Genomic DNA, 23,636 nt, shown 5'->3' with positions numbered 1-23,636 from the left:
TCGGCTCTTGCGTTTCCTCAGCCCCTCTTATCTTACCGTGTCGACACTTCCCAACACGGCGGTTGCCAGTGTTTGTACCGGAGGAGGCTGCTCTCCGCTGGCTCCCTCCGACGCCATCTTCGTACTGTAGCGGTCTGCTGGAGTGAGGGCGCATCCGGCACTTATTAACTATTGCGCTGCTGAGTGCGAATCACGCCACGGACGGCCATTGAAAGGAAAGAGAGACTAGACTTGACAAATTGGAGGTGAGGGGGGAGAAGACGACAGGTCTCCGCCGAGAAAAAGCCCACGACCGAGTGTGCGGGCTGCTGCTGCTGTTGCTGCTACTGCGGCTGGCTGGGAGGAGGGAGCGGGCTGTGCTGTAGGCGTGGACCGGGCGACGCGTAAAATCCAGATGCGAAGACTCGGTGCGCTCCCAACTGGAAAGGAGGTGCGTCCCTGCCTGCAGACTGATTGACAAGAGCATTTGCCGGCTTCTGTAGCTATAAAACCACCCATAAGTGGTTTCCAAACCGCGGTTCGGGGACCTCGGGCCCATGCATCAGCAAAATTGCAAAGGTGACTTAAGATGTTTGTAAGTAAATCAACTAATCATAAGGAGCGACTTGCACGAAAGCTTTTTAAAATGCTAGTTGGAAATGTTTTGTTTTATTTTAATTGGTTTTATTTTATTTATTTTTTAATCTTTTTAATTTTGCAAAAATAGTTACAAAACTACTGGGCCATAGCAGCACTTTATAAATCAATGAGCACAACACACTGACTTTTTTCCTCCACAAATAACTATCTCCATGAATTAATAAATAATCCACAGTAGTCTATGTCACAAGTAAAATATTAGACTGTTTGCATTTGATGCTTTATCAACACTCTGATGTGAAAACGTTTTTTTCCATAACAATTTTCTTCAAGTTAAAATACCAAGGATTTCAACAAAAAAATATTTCAAAATAAGAATACTCAGTGTGCACAATCATTTCTTTCAGGGTATTATTATAGGTAGATTGTACACAGGGGTTCACCTTCAGGAGAGGAAAAAACAAAGTAGCCTCGGTCTCCCTTGTGCCTCCAAAACAACTTTGACTCATCAGAGAATGGACATGGGCCTTCTGAGGGTGTCCTGTGGTGTCTGGAAACAGAATGTTGTTAGTGGGGGCCTTTGGGTTCATATAGGTTGAGGGGAGGGGCCTCTGTGGATCATCCCACAGATACTTGATCAGTTTGGGATCTAGTGAATTTGGAGGCCAGGTCAACACCTTGTGCTGTTCTTCATGTTTTTTTTTTTTTTTAGTTGTTCCTAAAGCGTTTGTGTGTGTGTGTCTGTGTCAGGCTGCATCCTGCTGGGGATGGCTGCTGCCATCAAGGAGTGTCATTGCTATGGGGTGGGGGTGCCTGGTCTGGTCTAGGTGGGTGCTACATGTCTGAGTAACATCCACATGAATGCCAGGTCCAAAAGTTTCCCAGCAGAACACTGAATTGTCACAAGATGGTCAGTGTTATTTACTTCCCCAGTCAGTGGTTTTAATGTTATGGGTGATCGGAGTAATTGTCAGTGGATACAGAATAAAGAACCATCAACAAAATGTCTCTTTTTAACATGCATCTCACATTGCAGACCATATTTTTTTGTAGGCCTCCAAACAGAAGCTGCAAAGGATTTCACACCAAAACCCCCAGTGTTAATCTTACATGAGTCGATTCGCTCATAGTTCAAATCTCTCAGTTTTGGGTCTGTGTATCCCAGAGAGGCAGGGACAGTATAGGGGCCCTTCCAGCTCCCAGATGTGTCATTTAGGATTAACTGTCGCTGATCCCGCCTGGTCATCCAGAATGAGGTTATTAATCTCTATTTAGGTCAAATGTTGCACGATTGACGTTTGCTGGTTGCATTGAGGATTTGGCCGTATCGGACATGTCATTTTTTTCTGCATGTGAGCGGTAACACATGACACACAACTGTTTTATCATTTTAAAGTACCACGGCTATCACTGATGTGTTTAAAAAAAAAAAAAATCTGCTGGGAGTGTGAAGCACTCACTAATGGCTGAAATCTTGACAGCAAGTCACCTGCCAACATTGATAGTGAGATTGTTTCACCACACAGTGCATTCATTTGATCACACACACACACGCTTCAAATCATGCTGTGACAAGAAGGCTTTCAGTCAGTATTCTGTAATCCACGGGGGAATTTCCCTCCATTTTTTCCCCTATGTCTTGTCATATGTCAAATCCCAAATTCGTCTAAGGCAGATCAGCAGAGATGGAGCTGTCATGTGGAGATTATTCCTCAACCCCTGAAAGTAAGCTCATCATTAGTCAGCGATCGTGGGGGAAACTCTGGGGATGTGGTTTGGAAACAGTTCCTCTGTTCCTCACTTGAAATTAGTTGCTGCTCTTAAAAGAAAAAGAGATTCTTCCTTTTCGTTCTGTGAGTTCCAGATGGCTTTTATTTTCAGATATTCTCAAAGAAAAATATACCCCGCAAAAATGGTAGCGATTAGCGAAAAAGTGCTCCTTCTGTTAATGGGTACTCGTGTTGTGGCTGCACTGCACTCCGGTCTTTTCTCAGGTTCCGAAAAAAATAAATCATGCTTTGGAAAGAAATGCTGTTCACTCTTTGGCACTGCATGTACAGATTTCCAAACAAACTCCACGGTAGCTGAACTGAAAATATTTCTACCCGATTTCATTATCTCCCAGATGTGCATGGGCTTGTTTGGGTTGGATTAGTGTTGTGTTTATCCCCGATGTTTGCCCAACATAGTACAACTATAGGTTTCTCGGTAAGTCAGTTGTACACAGAGCATAAAACATAAATGAGCAGTTGGACCAGAAACACGAGTAAGCATGCCAGTTGTCTTTTGTCTGATGTCACGCTACACACTGCGTACGCGACTGGAGACTTAGTAAGGAATCCTCCGTGACATTTCAGACTCATTCAAAGTCTAAAGTTCGCTCTGAGACTAGTTAAATTCACAAAGACTGACCTATTTTAAGTATAAAACGTTGGACACTTGATCTGCAGAATAACTTAGAACAAGAACCTATGTTTGCATGGTAACACAGACAACAAGAGGGAACACATGTTCATATTTTATTCATACATTTTAATGTTAATATTTTAGAGCAGTCAGTGAGGAGGGAGATTGTTTTTTTTAACTGTAATAACCTGTTTAATATTAACTGTGCCAATTTTCAGAGATTTCACAATAAAATGCTGTTAAATTTATCTTTTGCTAATTAGACATACTCAAGTTATGTTAAACAACTTGAATGCAGATGTACACTGATCAGGCATAACATTATGACCACCTTCCTAATATTGTGTAGGTCTCCCTTGTGCCTCCAAAACAGTTGTGACTCATCAGATAATGGACATGGGTCTTCTGAGGGTGTCCTGTGGTGTCTGGAAACAGAATGTTGTTAGTGGGGGCCTTTGGGTCCTATGGGTTGAGGGGGAGGGGCCTCTGTGGATCATCCCACAGATACTTGATCAGTTTGGGATCTAGTGAATTTAGAGGCCAGGTCAACACCTTGTGCTGTTCTTCATGTTTATTTTTGAGTTGTTCTTAAAGCGTTTGTGTGTGTGTGTGTGTGTCTGTGTCAGGCTGCATCCTTCTGAGGATGGCTGCTGCCATCAAGGAGGGTCATTGCTATGGGGTGGGGGTGTCTGGTCTGGTCTAGGTGGGTGGTACATGTCTAAGTAACATCCACATGAATGCCAGGTCCACAAGTTTCCCAGCAGAACATTGAAATGTCACAAGATGGTCAATGTTATATACTTCTCCTGTCAGTGGTTTTATTGTTGTGGCTGATCAGTGTAAGTCTGACACTTATTTTAGCCAGACTTAAGGTCTTTTTTTGTGAAGCTGGACATGGGCCATGAGGTTAAAGATTCTGTGCCAGAGTCTTAGCTATATTTACACTTTCTGGTCCCTCTTCCTCTAAAAGAGCAAACAGTATTTAGAAACTGTGTTTTGAGTTGTGCATACAGAACTAAATCCACACATTTGATGTGAGCTCAGCTGAACTAATCCTCACCTGAGGCACTCTCCAGAAGAGGCTGAGAAGACTCTTGATTGTCACTTAGATTTTCTATTCCTGTGCAATCTCTGTTGTAATAGTCTGTGGGCTGGAACCAGCTGTGACAGTCAGCGCATGTTGCTTATAAGCAAATATACAGACCTTCATTCATTCCATCCATAAGAGGCAATTAGGGTTTCTGATCTCCCCGACTTGCAAACACACTGTATGGAGAAAAGACTGAACAAGATTAGGAAGTGTAGCTCATCACATTCCATCTCTTTTAATAATACATCCTGATGAATCCTTGAGCAAGACACTGAACCTCCAGTTGCTCCCAGTGCGTGGCACTGGTGTGTGAATGTGTCTGTTTTTAACAGATTGAACTCTGCAGGAGGTATTGATGGATTCAATGACAAGAGACCCAGTGTGAGGAGGCCAGAAATCACTGAGAATCTGACTGACATAATCTTAGCATCTATACTAACACTAGCTCTTTATTATCTTTTAATGCCTGTTTAGATGTGTCAATGATCTTTCGATCTGTTTTTTTTATCCACTCCGTGAACCCAGGACCTTGCACATACTGAACTTTTTATCAGCAGCTTAAGAAGTACAAACTACTTGTCCTCACTAAATCTAACTGAACACTGAACTCGTTGCCATATGAGGCTGATTATGTTTGCTGTAATTGGCCTGCCTGGGAAAGCCTGCGCCATTACAGGGGAAACCTTTGATACAAGTTTATGGACAACGCTGCCTCCAGCTCAGCCTCTATAATGATGTTAGGCCCCGAAGAACATCCGTAGCATGTAAAAGCATGTGAATGCTAAAACACAGGGTCGCCTCATGCATGCAGCGGACATGCCAATAAGCTTGGCGCCACTTATCTGGGAGAAGGGAATTTTTATTTTTATTTTTTTTACCAAGGAGCATTTAGAACATTTTATCTTTTTTAAGCACAAGGGCAGAAGTGACTCAAAAACGTACGCACAGACAAACATTTTTGTAAATGTCTGAAATAGACAGTGATGAAAGGACTTTTACATGAGAACAATTACAGAGAGTAAAAGTTCTGCATTCAAAATTTCATCTATGCTTTAATAGCATAATATTAAAACTGCCTTACAATCTGGGAATGTAGAGTTTAAACAATTGTAAGGAAGGTATTATGAAATCGCGCCGACAGGTGAGCAGAAATGTAGGACGCTTTGTTGTTTGAATCTTGACCCATGCTAGCACTAAAACTGCTGGCCTCTGTTCGTTCTCCGTGGACTCCAGCTTCATAAGAGTGAGATGCCACATTGCTGGATTTCCCTCTGCTACACTCTGACACTGAGGACAGATTGCTCTGGCTGTGGTTAATGCACAGCCCTTCCTGCCTGTGTTGGACGTGCCAACAGCCTAGTGGTTTATGAGTCCATATGACCCATAAACCATGTCCGCAGGGTTCATTACAGAACGTGAGGACAAGAAAGAAACCCCGAGCTGTAATGATGACCATCATAGGAGGGAGAAAGCGGCGCAACCGGAGACGAAGGGACAGACACTGATGGATGAGGCCGGAGTCGGGGAGCAGCGGCCAGAAGCCCCCACAGCCTCAGTCGTGTGGGAATACTTGGCTCATATTAACTTGCTCATTGTTGGGACACACAGCAGGCACAATGACTTCCTTTTTGTTGATGAGGCCATAGAGAGCCGAGAGGGCAGCCATCACTGAGCCCTGTGTGCTGTGGCTCTGAAGCACAGCTCGGCCAGCAGGCAGACAGGAAAGAAAACAGAACGAGTGAGGCAACGAGCCCCGGATCCCATATCCTGGCCTCTGCTTCAAATAGGAGCACATAAAAGGTCTAGATAGTGACTCTACTGACAGGGAGCAGGGAAATGGGTGGAAGGAAGAAGGGGGGAGAGCCGGAATCTGGGCCACATCTCCGTCTGATTGTCCCTGAGGGGCTGCCAGTAGCTGAACCAGACCTCTGTTCAGTCACCATCCCCGCTGATCTGAAGTCAGCGCTTCTTTCACCCGTGTGAGCTCTAATCTCTCTCCTTCTCCACCTCGATGTCCTCTCTTCACTTTCTCACTCACACTGTCTCCCTCTGTATATTAGCTCACGACTGAGGGGTGGATGCAGCAGGTGCTTGTACTAAATAGTGAGAGGCTGCAGTACCCTGCTTTCAAGGATTCACTCCACAAAACCGGGCAGACAGGAAAAGTGTTAAAGCTGTCATTAGATTAGGTTTATATAACAGTGTTAAAGAGCCCCCTTGTAGAAATAAAATCCTTTAAGTGCTCTTCCATTCAAAATGTGCGGCGCTTAAATTTGGATGTCAGGCTTTTGGTGGAAACTGAGTAAGCGGCAGGGAAATATTAGTAAAATGTAAATGATCTCTGATAATATTCATACCCAGGAGCACTTGATTTGTCATAAAGAATAACAACACAAACTCCGGCTTCCTCTCACTGTCCAAAGACATGCTGGTTAGGTTCATTGGTGATTCTAAGTTGGCCGTAGGTGTGAGTGTGAATGGTTGTCTGTCTCTCTGTGTTAGCCCTGAGATAGACTGGAGACCTGTCCAGGGTGTACCCCGCCTCTCGCCCGATGACAGCTGGGATAGGCTCCAGCACCCACCGTGACCCTTCACAGGACAAGCGGTTACAGAACATGAGTGAATGAATGAATGAATAACAACACATACAAAACATTTCAAAGAATGGATAATGGATCATTTTTGTATGCCTACGATAAATACCCTACAATGTAAAAATAATGCCATTATTGTAAGATGGTTACACTTTAATTTTACATGTTAGTCATGTTTCGCACAGGGGTGCTCTCTAAATGTTGCACATTTATCTGCAGAACGGGGCATGTTTCTTTGTGTTCACCTGAAATCTGGGCTGCGTTCGACTTCAGTCACAGCTGATCACTGTCTGCTGATCTGCAGAGCAGCATACTACTCATCTGTGGTCCTCATCAACCTGACCGGTGTTCATGGCTTACAGTTATCCACTCCTACCTTGTATGCATAATTCTCTAAGCTGCCTAGGATGCCTCTTATATTCATACATTATACCAGCTAACTCGCCCTTAATAAAACTATTAATGTCACTGACAGTTTTACGCCACTGTGCTCTTATAACGTTTTGAGCACTCTGCAGACCCACTAACCATTTCTACAATAAATATTTTGAGTTTATGATCCATCTTTCAACATAATACAGCCAGTGCTGATAGCAACACAGCAAATCTTGCGAGAATCCAGCTGCCTCACAAGGAAAGGATTTCAAGAACTGGTAACACACAAACACTATAATGCACAGTGTGCTGAGGAATCTATCTCTTTGTGTCCTGCTATGCTGTGAACACATATCAGAAGAATGATCAGAATGCACACTGATGTAACTAGTTCTTCAAACACTCACCTTGACTTTTTGTCAAACTATGGCAAATACGCATCAAAGCGAAGTAACTTGTGCAGAAAATAAGCTGTTTCTGAGCTCTGGTGCATGACAGCGTTGCCCCCTCACCCTTCTGTGATTCTCTGTCCTGTCCTGTCAAACCAGCAAGAGGATGGGGTCACGACCCAGACTCTTGGCATCCAGCTCAGGCAGAGTGGCACTCTTGTCCAAAACCTGTCCTGACTTCAGATTCCAAGATGAGTCATACAGAAACTTAATGAATGCAGCGTTGCATGGAGCTTTCTGCCCTCCAGCAGCTTTTCCTTCCTTCAACATTACAGTCTGCAAGTCCTGCCAATGTGTCGCCCAGATTAAACACGAAAGGTTTAGATGAGGTGCCAAAAACAGTTTTGTTGTCTATGTTTCTCGCCCATACAGAGACTATTTTACTGTTAACGATTATATCCACAAGAAAAGTCATTGTAGGAATACTGATTCTACTTTCAGAACCCTTAAGACTGTGTCCCAGTTTCTTCCGTGTTCTACATAATCCTTACCAAAAGTTTAGTTCATGGCTGACGCATAGCAAACAGGTTATAAAATAGGAAAACACGTGACATAATGAACACAAAGATATAACAACTATAACCACTAATCTCTCTTGCCTAGCCAGTGCTGGATGTTCTTATGTAAATGTGTGACTCATACAACACAGCATTATCTTTACTCAAGTATCACGGTACTAACAAATCGGACACGTGTACTCACTTGGGTTTAATTGCAAAACAAGCTGCACCTCTTCTCACAGTAAAACTCCAGGAATGACACTTCATTCAGGGCAGCGTCAGCTCTGACAGACTGCTGCCGATTTCAGAGCAGGCCCGTCAGCCACAGCTCCATCGCTCGCTGGAGAATGTCGGAGATCCAGTTCAGGATGTGATTGACAGTCTAACATGTTCTCTGTGCAGTTTTTAAATAATGGTATACAGAAATACGGCAGCTCATTCTATCAGCCAGTATCATAGTTGATGTTGGAAAAGTACGGGAATAATGCAAAAAAAATAACAATGTGGGTAATTTGAAGCCTACAAATAAGTTTGCATACTTAATTAAGCAGGGAGGAGTTTTGCTGAGAGAGAATCCATTATTCATTCCCTCCTGAAGTTAGCAGTACTAGCACTTTACGTGTTCATGAAGTAATTCTCAATATCTTTATCTTATGACCTCTAAAAGGTCGACATTGCATGTGTCAGTGAGCGAGTTATGAGCAGTTCCTGGATCCCTGGAGCTCTTGGTTTGGTTCATTTGGTTCACAGTCAATGCTTGATTAGGTTTTCCTGTTTTTATTTATTATTCTCATTATTACCTTGTGGTTTTTCGGAGGAGGCTCAAAAGAACGACTATATCTAATGTGGGAGTAGCTACAGATAATGTTTAGCAGTGTCCAGATGGACGAGGTTGGTGGTGGCCTTTCTTTAAACACAGTTACACACAAATAGCATGTAAAACCTGCACATGCATATATGTGCATTACTATGAATGCAGCATTGCAGTAAATGCAGAAATGCTGCTTCTTTTTTTTTTTACTCTTCTAAGTTTCTGAGACTTTTAGTTTCTTTGCAGATGAAAATAAAGTGCATGTTTAACTGTTCACTATGGCTGAAGAGTGAATATTTTCATTCTCTATTATTTTCTTCACACATGTACATCATTTGGAAACGAGTGATATATGTTTTAAAATGAATATTATTTCTTGTGCTTTGATTTAATTTAACAGATCATAATTTAACACAATCACTGGTATTTAATCGTCAGCGTCAAACTGGCATTCACAAGATAGTAGTGTAACAGCGCTGGGTCCAGTATGGCTCTACTGTGAGGATGTGTCGCCTCCTAGAGGACAATAAGGGAAGAAGGACTTGTAGAGCCATCAGCTGCCATCATATAGGTACACCCTGAGCTCTGAATATTTGTTCATCTGTCAAATGACAGACATTTTGCAATGGTGCTTGTTTTTAATCTTACTTCATCACACTCTAAAGTATTTGAAGTAGTTGGCAATGAGATCAGTGTTTCTGTGCAGCTTTCTGAACAGTAATGGGAGCTAGATACAGATTTCTATGTAATTGATAAGAGATATAACTAACCCTGTTGCAGCTGACAGGACTGCTTCACCCTGATACCATATGCAAATGTTTACCAAAGCGGTCTGCACAAGTTGAGAAGTGAGAAGGAAGCCAATATTTTTTCTGCGCAACAACACATTTGGAACATGTGAAGTAGTTCAACATTTGATGACTGTGCAGCCAGTCATTAAAAGATGGCCTTAAAGGCGTTCATACAGGAAGCTTGTTTATCTGTTAGTTATAAGATTATATAAAATACATTTCCACTGTTAGTATCAGAGGCAGTATTATTTCTTGTACAGGACCTATAATATCCTATAATGTCCACTGGTCCACATTTGCAGGAGGTTAGGTCCGCTGATTACCACTCACTGAGTAGGAAACGTGTTTAGACAGCCACCTCTTAAACAGATGTACAAACTCAGACACAGTGTATGCTTAAATGCACGTCGTTTATTGGAGGAAATTTGGAGGAAAACATTTGACTTGTAGCGCTGAACCAAATGAAGCCAGCGATGATGATCCTCTATTATGAAGAAGGTCTATGCATCATCTTGGTCACCTGTTACTTAGGGGGACACAAAGGTTTAATAAAATTTAAATGAATGAGAAAATCTTTACATTGACAACAGATCACTGATTTTCAATCTGTACGAGAGTGACAGGCAAGGTATATATATATATAAATTGCTTTTAACTGTAGTCGTTCAAAAGACATCTTTGGACACTAACCTAAGACTGTTCAGCATTTGTACAGCCTGTTGAGCCTGAGGATGTCCTTCTGGCTCATCTCAGAGGCCGCGCCGAACTGAACACTAGAGTCAGGGATAGCCACCAAGGTGGGCAGATTGTTCTTGGAGAAGGCGTACCTAAAACCACAGAGAGCGTGTTAAGGGTAGGGTTAGGTGGAATGATCAATAGTACGTTTGTACACTATGCCAGGCTGCAGACAGCAGATACAGTGGGTGCATAGCAAAGCACGAAGACATGTAAGACAGGAAACAGTTACAGTTCACCTGGCAGCACATCTAAGGCCCAGCCTAAGCACTGCCAAGGAGCTAAACCTAAAAGCGGTGATATAAAGAAAATGTTTGCACCATGTTGGTGAATCAAATGCCTGAAAGAAGCTATTACTGTTCATTTTTAACAAAAAGGAGGAGCCAAGTGTGGAACACAGAGGAAACAAGCGAGTGTGTGTAACAAGAGGACACACTGGAGTAACAGAAGGTGCTGCTACGCTTCAAGCAAGTTAAGTCAAAAAATAAGTTAAGTTGATACCCATGGCTCAGAAAACAACACAGAGACATTAGCAGGCAGGCAGGTGAGCTGGTGGATCAACATGAGGGACAGAAAGAATCAAGGCAGGTGGCAGAGTAGCCTGGGAAACAGACAAGCTGAAACAGGACAGAGGGTGAGATAGGACTACGGTATACATACTGTATATACACACATGGGAATAAGGAGGGGCACACACACTAAATACACAAGGAGAGGGTGACAAGACTATCACAAGAGTAAGGGGAAAACAAAAGGGAAGGATATACAGCTAACTGAAATGTAGAGTGGCAGCCGATTACAAAATAAAACACAAACAGTTAGGCAACCTAAAAACAAAAAAAAAATTGATTTTATTTATATGTAACAGTGACCTCTGGAGCACATTCTAGCCTCGGTCTATCAGTATAGTAGAAGATACTGTATATTTATGCATGGACATGTAAAAAAAAAAAAAAACCTGTTCTGAAGGTGGTCATATCCACCACCTTACAAAATCACCACAAAGAAGGAAACAGAATACACTCTGACTTCACAAAGAACTCCTTACTTATTCCTGTTGTATAATATGTTGACTCTTCAGATTCATTTTGTGATTCTTTGGAAAGAGTTGAATAAAGCAACTAAGCTTGAATAAAACAAAACGTATAAGTAAAGCAAAGTAGCAAAATACAGAAATGAAACATTCCAGCCCCTGGAGTACAGGTCAGTGATTAGAGTGTGGCTTTTAGAGCCTTGTACTAAATATGATGCGTTATTAACACACAAGATTTGTCGATGCTGGTAAGTGGATTGCGTTACCTTTCAGTGGGAAAATAGACATATTCACATTATTTTCTTCACTCCACATAATGGCCAGAAATTCAATGAGGAGTTTCAAGGTGGAGATATTCGGCCAACTGTTTTAAAAGGTTCGCCCAGGATGTCCCAGTCCTGGATCCTTGTAGATGTAGATGGGAGGGTAACGGACATCACCGTCCTGTCCCTCAGCAGTCACATTCACTCAGTTGCACTCTTAAAACCTGCGGTGGTCATGTCTTCATTCTTCCACAAAGTTGCATTTTTAACCCTTTATAGGGTGGCACTCTTTGAAATATTGACAAATTCAAAATTTCAACCCTAGAGTGTTATTGTAGGACTTTTGTGACATTTTTCAAAATATTTCAATGAAGTTACCATATATAGTCCATTACCCTTAAGTGGTAAACAAATGTAAACATGTATTTAGATTATTAAAACATGAGACTATAAGACAAACTGATTCAGGCATTTGTCAGCATACACATTATCACATTAGACAACATTAGGCCACTTCTTCGTGGTACTCAATAAAGCAGTTACGCTCAGCGTTCCTGCAGAGGTGGACCTTGCAGACCAAATTTAACCCTGATTTGACCTGAGAATGTTGCCAGCCTATCAATCTTCACTGATAGGCTGGCTGAAAACCCCTCACTATGTGGCACAGGGACAAAAAGCTACCAAATACGGTTCCTCATCCCATAAATGGTTAAACAGAGCTGCTGCTGTTTTACCTACTTGCTGTAATGCATGACAGAGCCATAGTCGTAGGTGGTGTCCTGATTCAGCGTCTTGATTACGTCAAAGTTGTGCTCCTTTCCTGGAAATTTGAGAAGAAAACAGACATATCATGAGATCCGTCTGCATTCATTACAAAATCAGTGTTGGAGATTCAGGGGCTGCACCTGTTTTGGCCAGTCACAGAAGAGTGTGCTTCTAGTCTAGCCTTGTGTAAGTATTAAATCAAATGGACGGCTAAAAGCAAACATTTTGGTTTCCCAAAATCAGGAACTTCCTTTCATAGTACACAGTTGTATCACTGAGATTCTTCACCCAGTGTACTGTATTACTATCAGATAATGACAGACATAAACAGACGAACCAGAAATGACATTCTCCAGCACAACGCGGATGTACAGGTCACGGTCAGAGCGTTTCTGCTCGTGGTGGAAGCCCAGAGCGTGGAGCAGCTCATGCTGAACAGTGTGATGATAAACGCAGCCAGAACTCTGCAGGGACAGATCCTGCCCATAGCCAAGACGTCCGATGTAGGAGTAGCACCTGTGACAGTTCAAGAAAAAATCTGTTTATTAACCACTAGAGAAATACCGCGAGAACAAGAGAGGAAAGATTTTTTTGTGCCCTAAAAGCGTGATCATGATAATGACAATATACCATCAAAGTGGTGATGATGTCTAGGCACATGGGTTGTTTAGGTTTAGGCATTAGTTAAGGTTAGAACTACACTGTTTCCCCAGCCTTCACCAAAGTGGTTTTGCTATCTAAACCTAACCACAGACCTGGATCTCTGGTGTTATTTAATGCTTTGTATGTCCACAATCCACCCCAACCTCCTCCAACTGCAGTGCTTTTCGCATATGTGTTGTTTCATTCATTAAAATTTACCCAGAACCATGATAGTTCCCTAAATTCAACCAAACGCAGTGATGACAGCTGAAAGGTCTCTGGTCCTGTGCTTTTGTACACCCACCATCTACCCTGACCACCTCCTGCAATTCAGCTGTGGTGGATACTGAAAATGTATCATGTATGAGTGAAGAGGTTCACTCATAAATCAAAAGAAATTCTTGTCTGTCCGCATGATATAATTTTGTACTTCTAGGAGACAGGGTCGCTAAAGAAAAACAAGCAAGCAAGAACAAATCAGGATGGCATGCAAAGTGTTTTTTTGTTTTTTTTTCATGTATAGGGCCTACCCATTAAGGGACTGAATCCTCAGGTAGTCTCTCTCGGTGGTGCGTCTCACAAAACGGATGCAAGAGACAGAATGGAAGGCTTCCATAGCACGCTCGATGACTGACACCTCACGAGAGCCTTGAAAAAAAAAAGAAAAGAATATATTAATAACTTCAGAGCACCACTAAACCAAAATTATATTATATATATATATGATATTAAAGTCAAATGATCTACTGTCACTGTGGCATCTTAAACCTGCACCTGGACGTGTTAAGTGTAGAAAGCCATATGTCGAGGGCCAAATATGAGAATTTACTACTTACTGTACACAGCGGAAAGGGTGTAGGGTACGTAGACATATCCGTTGCTGTATTTGGGCCACATGCAGCCAAGAGACGTGCAGGGGTCAGCATTTCTCTCCATATCAGAGGTATATGCAACATCATCCTCTATGTAGGGCTCGCCAGGAGAACGGACTGCAGCAAATGGTGTGACACATTTAAAGGAGGCTTTCTCCAGCAGATGCAATTCATGCACCTCCACCACCATTGTGTTTCTGGCGTAACTTCAACTTGGTGTCCTGTGGTGTCTGGTAACACAATGTTGTTAGTGGGGGCCTTTGGGTTGAAGTGAGGGGCCTCTGTGGATCATCCCACAGATACTTGATCAGTTTGGGATCTAGTGAATTTGGAGGCCAGGTCAACACCTTGTGCTGTTTTTCATGTTTTTTTGAGTTGTTCCTAAAGCGTTTTTGTGTGTGTGTCTGTGTCAGGCTGCATCCTGCTGGGGATGGCTGCTGCCATCAAGGAGTGTCTTTGCTATGGGGTGGGGGTGCCTGGTCTGGTCTAGGTGTGTGCTACATGTCTAAGTAACATCCACATGAATGACAGGTCCAAAGTTTCCCAGCAGAACTGTCACAAGATGACAAGATGTCAGTGTTATTTGCCTCTCCTGTCAGTGGTTTTAATGTTGTGGCTGATCGGTGTATGAGCCAATGGGGCACCTGCAAATTGGTTTTGGCCATGTTCTAATTCATATGCCCTGAAAATAAGCTTTTAAAATACAAAATGCTTCTTTGTATTTTGTGATCAAATAATTTATGAGGGTACTCAGCATCACTGGAGACACTGAGGTTATGTTCTTTGTATTTTTTCTGGGAATTTGCTCAGCTTCACGGTGACACTTACCAACATCCCTGTTGGCTTTCTCAATCAGCTCTGAAGCCGTCAAAGCCTTAGCGACCTGTACAACAAGGGATGAAGGTTTATTGAGTGCTCACAGAACCAAATAACTCCTGCTTCTGCTCACACTGATATCAAGAGATCTGTGCATTATGTGCTTTCAGTGAGAGTAATGAGACACAAAATCCATGTTTCTCTTCCAGTCAGGATCCAGTCTGAATTTCACTGGAAGCTCATATGAGACAACATTTGACTGAGCCAATCTCAAATCACGCATCTTCCAAAAAAGCCTTTTTGATGAACAGCAACACAATATATTACACAATAGTGTTAGGATATTTGCACAAAGGACCTTTAATGTCCACGTGGACAGGAAATAACTTTTCTGGTGTTTATTGTTTAATACCAAATGGTACATTTAATTAGCACTTAGTGTATCGATGTGTTACACACTTTAAGAAAAAAACAACGTTGAACTTACAGAATCCAGTGTTTTCCAGAAATAACACGTGAAGACAAAAGGGAGACAGAAAAACAAATTTAGTTTAATTGAGTTTTCCTATAACAGTCTAGATGTGACACACAGTAACTGGAGCATCACTCACCTCCTCCTCAGCACAAACTGAGACAACCACCAGTACCACTAGGCCCAGAACACACCTCATCATGTCAACAAATAGCCTGCACCCAAGAGATATATGTTAATTATTTTCTTTAATCACATTCAGTAGTCAAATCCAGCATTAAAAATAAAAACAGTACGGATGAGAAACTATTGAAAACACTTACTGTGAACACCGAAGAAAAAACTATCCAATGAGTTAGTGGGCGCTTCATCGCATTATAAAACACTGACCACACCGGAAAATGGTCCTTTTAAGGATATTTGGGACAGTAAGGGGAGGACTGGAATGGAAAAATAATTTAGACCCCTGATAAGAACATTTCACCTTGATGCCACATGGCATATTCTAAAAATAAGGTCTAAACTTGTGTAATTTAGGCCGGATACGGAGCTACAGATATCAGCATATCGAAGAAAACAAGTCTACGTGTTGTGAAAGTGTCTGACAGCGTGTCCAGTTCCAGTTGGGCAAGACTAGATATAAACACCCTCTTCTGCTGCCCCTAAACCCCCAACATTGATTTTGTAATCACCAAAAAAAAACAAAAAAAAAAAAACACAGCATGCACAGAGGATAAGATGTATTGCTATTACAGTCTTTATATATGAGAGACAGGGAGAGGGAGAAAAACTTATGAACTGTATTGTCACTAGTTTACTCATATGACAAGTGTTACATTTTTCAATATACAGAAATACGTCAGAGATTGACATATAAATTTGGACAAATCTTGAGGCGGTTCTCTTCTTTGCTCCATCGTTGCCCAAGGCACTAAAGGCTCTGGACAGAGATGAGGCAGCAAAACACCTGCATCCGACTTCTATTGAGAGACACCTAGATCTCTATCTGGCTTCTTGGCAACAGCTAACCAGTCCCTCATACTTGGGCTTCCTCTCAAAGGCCTCTTCCAAACTGTCTTCCCAAGGAACTGTTAGCTTCAACATAGCCACCTGCTTGGTGGATTGGACAGGCAAAAAAAAAATTGGGTCTTAGGGTGGTGTTCTCAATGTGGTCGGGGAATTTCATTTGTCAGATGTCTTCGCCTGTTCTCTGGCTTTGACAAAGGTCGATGGCTCTCTTGGAGGGGTGCATGCGCCTCGCCCACCCAACTCCTGCACAGATAGCTTCAGCTACGCTCTTAAGGACCTGATCATGCCGCCATCTGCATCATCCCTCTCACAGTGCCTTTGGGCAGCTGTTCAGAATGTGGGTTCCATGCTTGGAGCCCAGTGGACACGCTGACTCCACATAAATTAGATGGGCTGGGAAACACGTCGGAAACTGCCTGGATAAGGACTATGATCCATTTTGGTTCAGCTTTGCACATATAAGTTTAAAGGAACCAATTTAATTGACAAAATTTGGTCTGCAAACTAGAATAATAGAAATACACTGTTTAGGACAGTGCATCCAATGTGTGATGAAACCTGCACAGTTCACTACAACGTATTTACACAACCAGGGTTATCAGGAGAGCCCACAACATCAAGGACAAGGACAACCTTGCCTAACTTTCACACCACTCCCACTTGCTGTATCTGTAGCACAAGACACAGAGCACGTTCTAAATCTCAGGGTTTATGTTTTTTTAAAAAATGTTTTCTGTTTATTGTTTTTAGTAAAGATTTGCGAAGTGAAATCTTCACTGTACAGTCTAAACCGCTGTGTTTTTACTGTGCTTATGACAATGGATGTCTTACATCATGAAATGCTAATGCTGAAAACACTAAGCTGAAGCCATAGATAATGCCATGACCGTATACTTTGAGACGCTTGCACAGGTTTTGTTATTTTAGCAGCTTACCAAAACATGTTCAAGTTGAGCTCATATTTAATAGGACAAGTCAACATTTGTCATCACTAAAACTTTCATTGAAGAGAATCCTTTGCAGGCCGTGGCGGAAGAGAACAGGTGTCTTTCTCTGTGAATATCTGCATTTAGCCCAGCTGTCTTCAGTTGTTTGTTCATGGCTCTTAACCCTCAAAAACCACTGGGTTACATTCTAGCCTGTTCAGTGCCCTCAGTAGTGCCTTTTTGCACAGTTAAACAGCCTGGAAAACATTCATGGTGGTGCCGTATCATACGTTAAAAAATAAATGGCGTTGGGTTGTAACAGTACTATCATTATAAATAGTCAGCAAGCAACATAGCAACATGGTTCATGCACGATATCATCGTCATCAAACTCATCAACAACAGCAGCACATGTTTATCTCTTCCCTTCCGCTTCTTCTTGTCTATTTCTAAACTGGTCGCCCAATGGCTTTGACCTCTTCTTGTATCCAGTGTTAACGTGTCAGTGGAGAATAACTACATGAGTCCAGAGTCAGGACTGAACCAGTTCACCTTGATGGTGTACGCACTGCTTTTGTATTAACTTAATTTTTTAACACAAACCAGAAAGTTGTGTCTGTGAAATGACGGCTCTTTGTTAACAGTAGAATTTAATGAATTCATGTGTGGTTTATTTAATTGTGTTTTGAGGCGTCATTTTAAATGCATAGTAGTCTGCTGTAGAGGTCTCGCTATTTGGAATCAGCTGCCCACCTGAAATCAACCGGTGGAGGGCAATAAAAAACGAGCACACAAATGTCTCCAATGTTCCACAACTGCTCTTGGATTTTTTTTTAGATGTATAAAAAAGTCTTCTCATTTTTGGTACATCTTCACTGAGAAGAGGCTTTTCTTTTACCAAGAAAAAGAATACATGGAATACAGAAATATACAGAAATGTACCCTAATATTCAGAGCTTAATTGAACCCGAATCACTTAGTTTATGGCTAATAAGGAGTGGAAGAACTCCAGAACAAGGTGACAGATAAATAAAGCAGCAGGGCTACTTTATCAAGCTTAACATATGAATGTCAGTCTAATGTTCACTTTCCTTTTAACATCTTAAAGTTTTGTTTTCTAGCAACTACTGAGATCAGTATCGACCGTGTTAGTGTTTTTCAACCTTTATCTGTTCAGTGATTAGCAGGAAACCTCGGTTGCTGCTTCCTTTATAAGTTTGAGTTTCTACATAAAAAATCTGCACACTTTTACTGATGCATACAAAAACTTGATCAATTGAAATTCAATGGGAAATTCTTAATCCATAAACGTGTGGTACAGAAGTGTTTAGAAGTACACAAAGAACAAATAAGGCTTTAGTGAAGAGGAATGAGAAAGTTTATTGTTGATGGCAATGTCTTAAGATTTACTTAAAAGTGGGAAAACGTCCTTTAAAACAAGCACTGTGATGTCTGAAGCAGCACCATGTTGCCAGGCCTGTTACCATCACCTATTGGAAAAAAAAAAAAGAGTTACACATAAGAACCACATATTTTCACCTTGACCGCTCATATCACAGATTATGTTCTAATATATTTTTTCAGAATAGGTGTAGTATAAAGAGCGTCCTCCAGTTTACAAGTAGGTTGTTACAACTATGTCATGTATCTGCTGAGAGGAAGTAACGCAGTTGTATAGCTAGGCAGGGAGGAGGTTGGGGTGGCTGGAAGGGTCTGCAAAACATTTTAACACATAACACACAAAACATTCAACATCATAATTTTTTCTTTCAACCATGACCTTAACCATTCTTTTTTTATATAATAAAGGGCCTCCAACCTTAACAAAGCACTCAAAAACAGATCTCTCCTCAAACCTAACCAAGTTATCTTTGTGCCTCGCCAAGCGTTCGTCACATCAAGCTGTTAATACTGGAGAGCTAGTTGATAATATTTACATGACATACAAAACTTGTGTGTGTTGCATGCCTCTTACTGTTTAACATTTGTACAGCCTGTTCAGTCTGGTGATGTCGTTCTTGCTCATCTGAGTGGCTCTGCCGAATTCAACGTTGGCGTTGGGAATGGGCACCATGGTGGGCTTATTGTTCCCAGAGAAGGCATACCTGGAATTAATGCACTCATTTGATTATCTCCAGTTTCTCTAAAATGGGGGTGTCAAACATACGGCCCCAAACTGGCCCGTCAGAGGATCTAATCTGGCCCGCAGCATGAGCGCAAAAATTACATAGAAGATTTAAACTTCCAAAATAAAAGCAACTGCTATTTCTTATACTATTATGGTAATGGTCTGGCCCGTATGTGGCCCCTGAATGAAAAAGGAGTTTGAAGCCCCTATCATTATTATTATTATTACATTGCATCAATTTGTAAACTTGTATGAGGAAATAACTAGATCAGCGTGAATAAACAGATGTTTAATGAAAGTGACAGCAGCCGTCTCAAACCTGTGGTACTGCATGACAGAGTTGTAGTCATAGGGTGTGTCCATGTTCAGAGTGTTCATCTTGTCAAAGGCGTAAGCCAAACCTTAGAGGAAAAGAACAACACATGAAATGTAAAGTGAAAACTGATGAACTGTCCTTTGGTAGGTCTGTTCAGATCCTCAATGGCCAGGCCAGTAAAGAAGTTAGTTTCACACTAGGATGTAGTTATGAGATTAGGGATGGATGTTGTTCTGTTGGTAGTACAGTAAAATGGATTTGCCAGTTAAAGTGGTTTGGCAAATAACCACAGCTAGTGGTCAATATAGAAATCCTGAGATATAATGTAAAATAAAGAAGTCCTGCTGAGAGGCTCAAGGATAAGCATTTACATGTAGGCCTAAATGAGGTCACATCAGAATAAATATAGGCTTAGGGTTATTTTGTGGGAATCAGGATTTAGGATTTTCTCCATTGAAATGAAATAAATACTGAAGTTGGATTTAGATTTGGAACACAGTTTGGATCTGTGTAACATTGCGGCGGCTCGGGTTCTGACCAGACTGGATGTTCTCCCACAGGATCCGGATGTGCTGGTCCCTGTCTGAGCGACACTGCTCGTGGTTGAAGCCGAGGGCGTGGAGCAGCTCGTTCTGGACGGTGCTGTGGTAGATGCAACCCTGGCGGTCCAGAGACAACGTCTGGGACCCACCACGGCGGCCGACGTAGGAGTAACAGCTACAGACGTACAATTAAATGAGAACGCGATACTATTTCAGGGCCTTGTTCTTGGCTTTAATAGACTATCACTGTCATTTTCACAGCTTGTTGTTTTGGGACAGCTGAAATTTAGCTCAAAGATTTGTGAGATGTAAAACCATAATGAGGGGAGGTGCTTAACTGCGACAAAACGCAACTAAACTAGACTCAAAAGATGCAAAGCCGGTGATTACTGCTACTGGGGTGTGATCTTGTGTTTCTGAATGGAAACACACACACACAGACACACACCCACACACAGAGTTGTTACCCATTGTTAGACTGGATGTTAGGTAGTCTCTCTGGTTGGTTCGCTTGACAAAGCGAATGCAAGAAACGTCGTTGAATGACATCAGGCCTCGTTCAATGATGGAGCGCTCACGAGAAGCTGAGAGGACACAGAGACAAAAAAGACATTTGTAGGACAGGCACGTTGAAGATGAGCACATGCAACTTTCACGTTTACCACTCTGCATAAATACTTCTCAGCAGTTGTTTTTATTACACTGTAATTAAGATGGATAGATGTAGAAAAAAATAGAAGAGAAGAGAAAATTAACGAGGACATGCTTTTTAGGAGGTCTGGACTTCAACTGAATTATAGACATCAGGTCTAAAAATAAATAAAGTCTAATGTCAGTCTAATATTCACTTTCCTTCTAACATCTTGAAGTTTTGTTTTCCTGCAACTGCTGAGATCAGTATCAGCCGCGACAGCGATCTTCAACCTTTATCTGTTCGGTGATTAGCAGGAAGCCTTGGTTGCTGCTTCCTTTATAAGTTTGTTGTGTGCACAATATTAGAAAAAATACTGTGATATACTGTATTTCCAAAATGTTCTACTCCATTTGTGTAGCATTTATTTGAATTTATTACCTCCTTTTCGCATTTTCGTTACTTGTTCTACAGCTGGGATAGGCTCCAGCCCCCTGCGACCCTCCAGAGGACAAGCGGTTACAGAAAATGAATGAATGAATGAAAGACTTTTTCTTTAGTTTATGGGTCTGGCATGGGTTGATTGAATTCCAACAGCAGAGCTCAGATTTCAGTCAGTAAGTAATGCAGGTTTTTTTAGAATAGTGAGTCTGTCATGTCACAATGAAAGCTCCTAAAATGATTGTACTTCGCTTACTTAAAAGCAAACACACTAAAATCCACTTCATGGAGCACCATTGCAGTGTGAACATTTTTGTATGCTGCTTTAATTCAATCAGATCATTTAACCATCTAAGTGAAATCATGTCATGATCATTTGGTTACTTACAGTAATGTCTGGCAATGACTTAGGGCACGTAGACCTTCCCATCGTTAGATTTGCCCCACATGCAGCCACGGGAGGTGCACTGATCGGCGTTCCTCTCACTTTCGTTGTCATAAGCGATGTCATCCACGACGATGGGCTCTTCCTCTGTGTGCACTGTTGAAGGAGAGCGCCAAAGCTCCAGTCAATCCTCTGACCACATAAGTATACCAGGGTAAAATATATGGATGCACCATAATGACAATAACATCAAAACGTCAAAGACAACATAAATACATCTGTTTGGTGTGTTTGTTATAGCTGCGCCCTAAAGTTACAAGAAAATTAATTTTAATATATGGCCTGAGACAAGTGCATTTAAAGGTTCAGCTAGGTTCAGTGCAAAAGAGAAACTGCAGTACTGTTTATATGTATATTGGCTGATTTAATTTCATCCTTGTGTCATTCATTTTAAATTTAAGTCCCTTCAAATTTGCTCCCCCAGAGCTGTGTTTTTAATAGGGATTGTGTGTGTTTTAATAGGGATTCTGTGTGTTTTCTCGGGAGAGAAAGAGAAATCATTCTTCTGTAAGATAAAGGAAAAGTCTAAGTGAGAATGTCACTAGAAATTGTAAAAATTGTATGGTAAAAAACAAAGATGAAGTGGTTGAGGTGTGAGATGGTCCAGTGGATGCCCCCCTTGTTCCATGGTGTCATGGAAAAGAAATGACGCAGACACATGAACCAGCAGGCCACATCCATCTTTCGTCTCTAAAGATTAGGATTGGGACATGTAATGTGTCTTACCAACATCCTTGTTGGCCCTCCACAGGAGCTCAGAGACAGGCAGATCCTAGAGCAGAGAGATGGAATTATGTGTCAGTGAGGACTGACCTGAGATTTACTTATATGGCACAGTATGCAACCTCCAGTCATTGTCAGGAGCTACACTGAAACTGGAAGAAGCAGCAAACAACATACACTCCAGATAGTTTTTATTTAAGTTTGAATACTTTATGTCTCCCTGTACAGTACATAATATGTTCTAATAGTAAGGATTTAGGATTCAAGGTTTCCTCACCTCCTCTGCAGCCCAGCAGCGGTCAGAGACCACCAGGAGGACCAACAGGCCAAGTGTGCACTTCAAGAGAGCCATGTTACGAGTCTGCAGCTGTACACTGTTAACACCTGCAGCTCCTCTTTATAACTCACAGTAGATCTGTGACAAAAACATGTTTAACGATAAGAAGCACATTGCCTTGAAGACATGCTGTCTATTCCCACCCTAACTAAGCCAGATAACGGGTGGTGCTCGCACCAACAAAAATCTTCCTGCTGACTAAGTGAGAGTGTTGCTGCTGAGGACACCTGGTTGGTGTTTCTGGTTTTATTACTAATGGCTATGACTGCAAAACCATATAGCTGCTGATTCTACCATAAAGTAAAAACTGTTGGATGGCAGGGAGCAGAGAGAGGCTGAAAACATGCCAGAATTTCACAAAGGTTGATGGGGAAAATAAGTCAGATTTCCTAATGAATCCAATTAGCGATCCGTGGCAGTAACAGAAGAGTGTGTGTGAGGAGAAAACCAGAAGACACAATGATCCCACAGTGTATGAAACACACAGTGAAACATGGAAACGTAAATGTGTGGTGTTTCGCTGCTCTGAAAGATGGACTCTGCACTGAATCAGCTCCACCCTGATCAAAGAAAAGTGTCGCTCCATTCTTCAGACACATCTTAGTGACAAACTTTGCCAGATACTGACTAAAAGTGTGTTATTGTGCAAACATTACATTCTTACACTTCACATTCCTCTTAAACATTATTAGTGGTCACGGTCAGGATCAAAATGAGAGTTCAAACTCAAAAAAAACATCAATGTATTTTGTATTCTGATGATGGAGGAGATGTTCCATTAGTTTTCTAAACACATCACAGTGAAATAATCTTCATATAATATTGGGGGTGACTGAACAGGAGTTTCAGAAAGGTTTTAGAGTTGAAATAAGTATATTTCATCATTTTGTTCTGAATTTCCTTAAAACCTGTGCAGGAGAGATTG

At 41.7% G+C, this 23,636-nt stretch overlaps 2 protein-coding genes and 1 pseudogene across 3 annotated transcripts in view; all 3 read right to left on the bottom strand.

Annotated features, from left to right (window-relative positions):
* cttnbp2 (cortactin binding protein 2) overlaps nt 1-370 on the bottom strand; it is an 86,970-nt gene extending 86,600 nt beyond the window's left edge. The window contains exon 1 of the mRNA XM_084555931.1: nt 37-370. Coding sequence (XP_084412057.1) covers nt 37-117 — 81 coding nt within the window. The 5' untranslated portion in view covers nt 118-370. The remainder of the gene's footprint in view (nt 1-36) is intronic.
* A 9,614-nt stretch (nt 371-9,984) lies between these two features.
* Nucleotides 9,985-15,402, bottom strand: LOC311495495 (hatching enzyme 1.2-like). Its single transcript, XM_084554965.1, has 7 exons — nt 15,333-15,402; nt 14,734-14,779; nt 13,870-14,022; nt 13,564-13,681; nt 12,729-12,907; nt 12,365-12,446; nt 9,985-10,422 (listed from the first exon to the last, which is right to left on the bottom strand). The coding sequence occupies exons 1-7, from the start codon at nt 15,393-15,395 to the stop codon at nt 10,296-10,298; spliced, it is 768 nt and encodes a 255-aa protein (XP_084411091.1). The 5' UTR covers nt 15,396-15,402; the 3' UTR covers nt 9,985-10,295.
* A 3,047-nt stretch (nt 15,403-18,449) lies between these two features.
* Nucleotides 18,450-22,726, bottom strand: LOC311495496 (high choriolytic enzyme 1-like; annotated as a pseudogene). The gene is made up of 8 exons: nt 22,652-22,726; nt 22,378-22,423; nt 21,595-21,747; nt 20,602-20,718; nt 20,131-20,309; nt 19,596-19,677; nt 19,124-19,253; nt 18,450-18,638 (listed from the first exon to the last, which is right to left on the bottom strand). The product of its transcript is annotated as a high choriolytic enzyme 1-like (transcript).
* Between the last annotated feature and the right edge of the window lie 910 nt (nt 22,727-23,636).

Source organism: Chelon labrosus (genome assembly GCF_963514085.1).
Source record: "Chelon labrosus genome assembly, chromosome: 11".
Taxonomy (NCBI): domain Eukaryota; kingdom Metazoa; phylum Chordata; class Actinopteri; order Mugiliformes; family Mugilidae; genus Chelon; species Chelon labrosus.
Note: the sequence above shows the minus strand (reverse complement) of the source record. Positions and strands in the feature narration are given on the sequence as shown.

What these genes read in the sequence shown, in the direction of transcription:
- LOC311495495 (XM_084554965.1), bottom strand. Translation starts at nt 15,395, where the DNA reads ATGATGAGGTGTGTTCTGGGCCTAGTGGTACTGGTGGTTGTCTCAGTT. An exon ending in CACCCTTTCCGCTGTGTACA is followed by an intron (nt 13,682 to 13,869) that starts GTAAGTAGTAAA and finishes TTTTTTTTCAAG; the next exon opens with GCTCTCGTGAGGTGTCAGTC. An exon ending in GCTGGAGAATGTCATTTCTG is followed by an intron (nt 12,447 to 12,728) that starts GTTCGTCTGTTT and finishes TCAAATTTCCAG; the next exon opens with GAAAGGAGCACAACTTTGAC.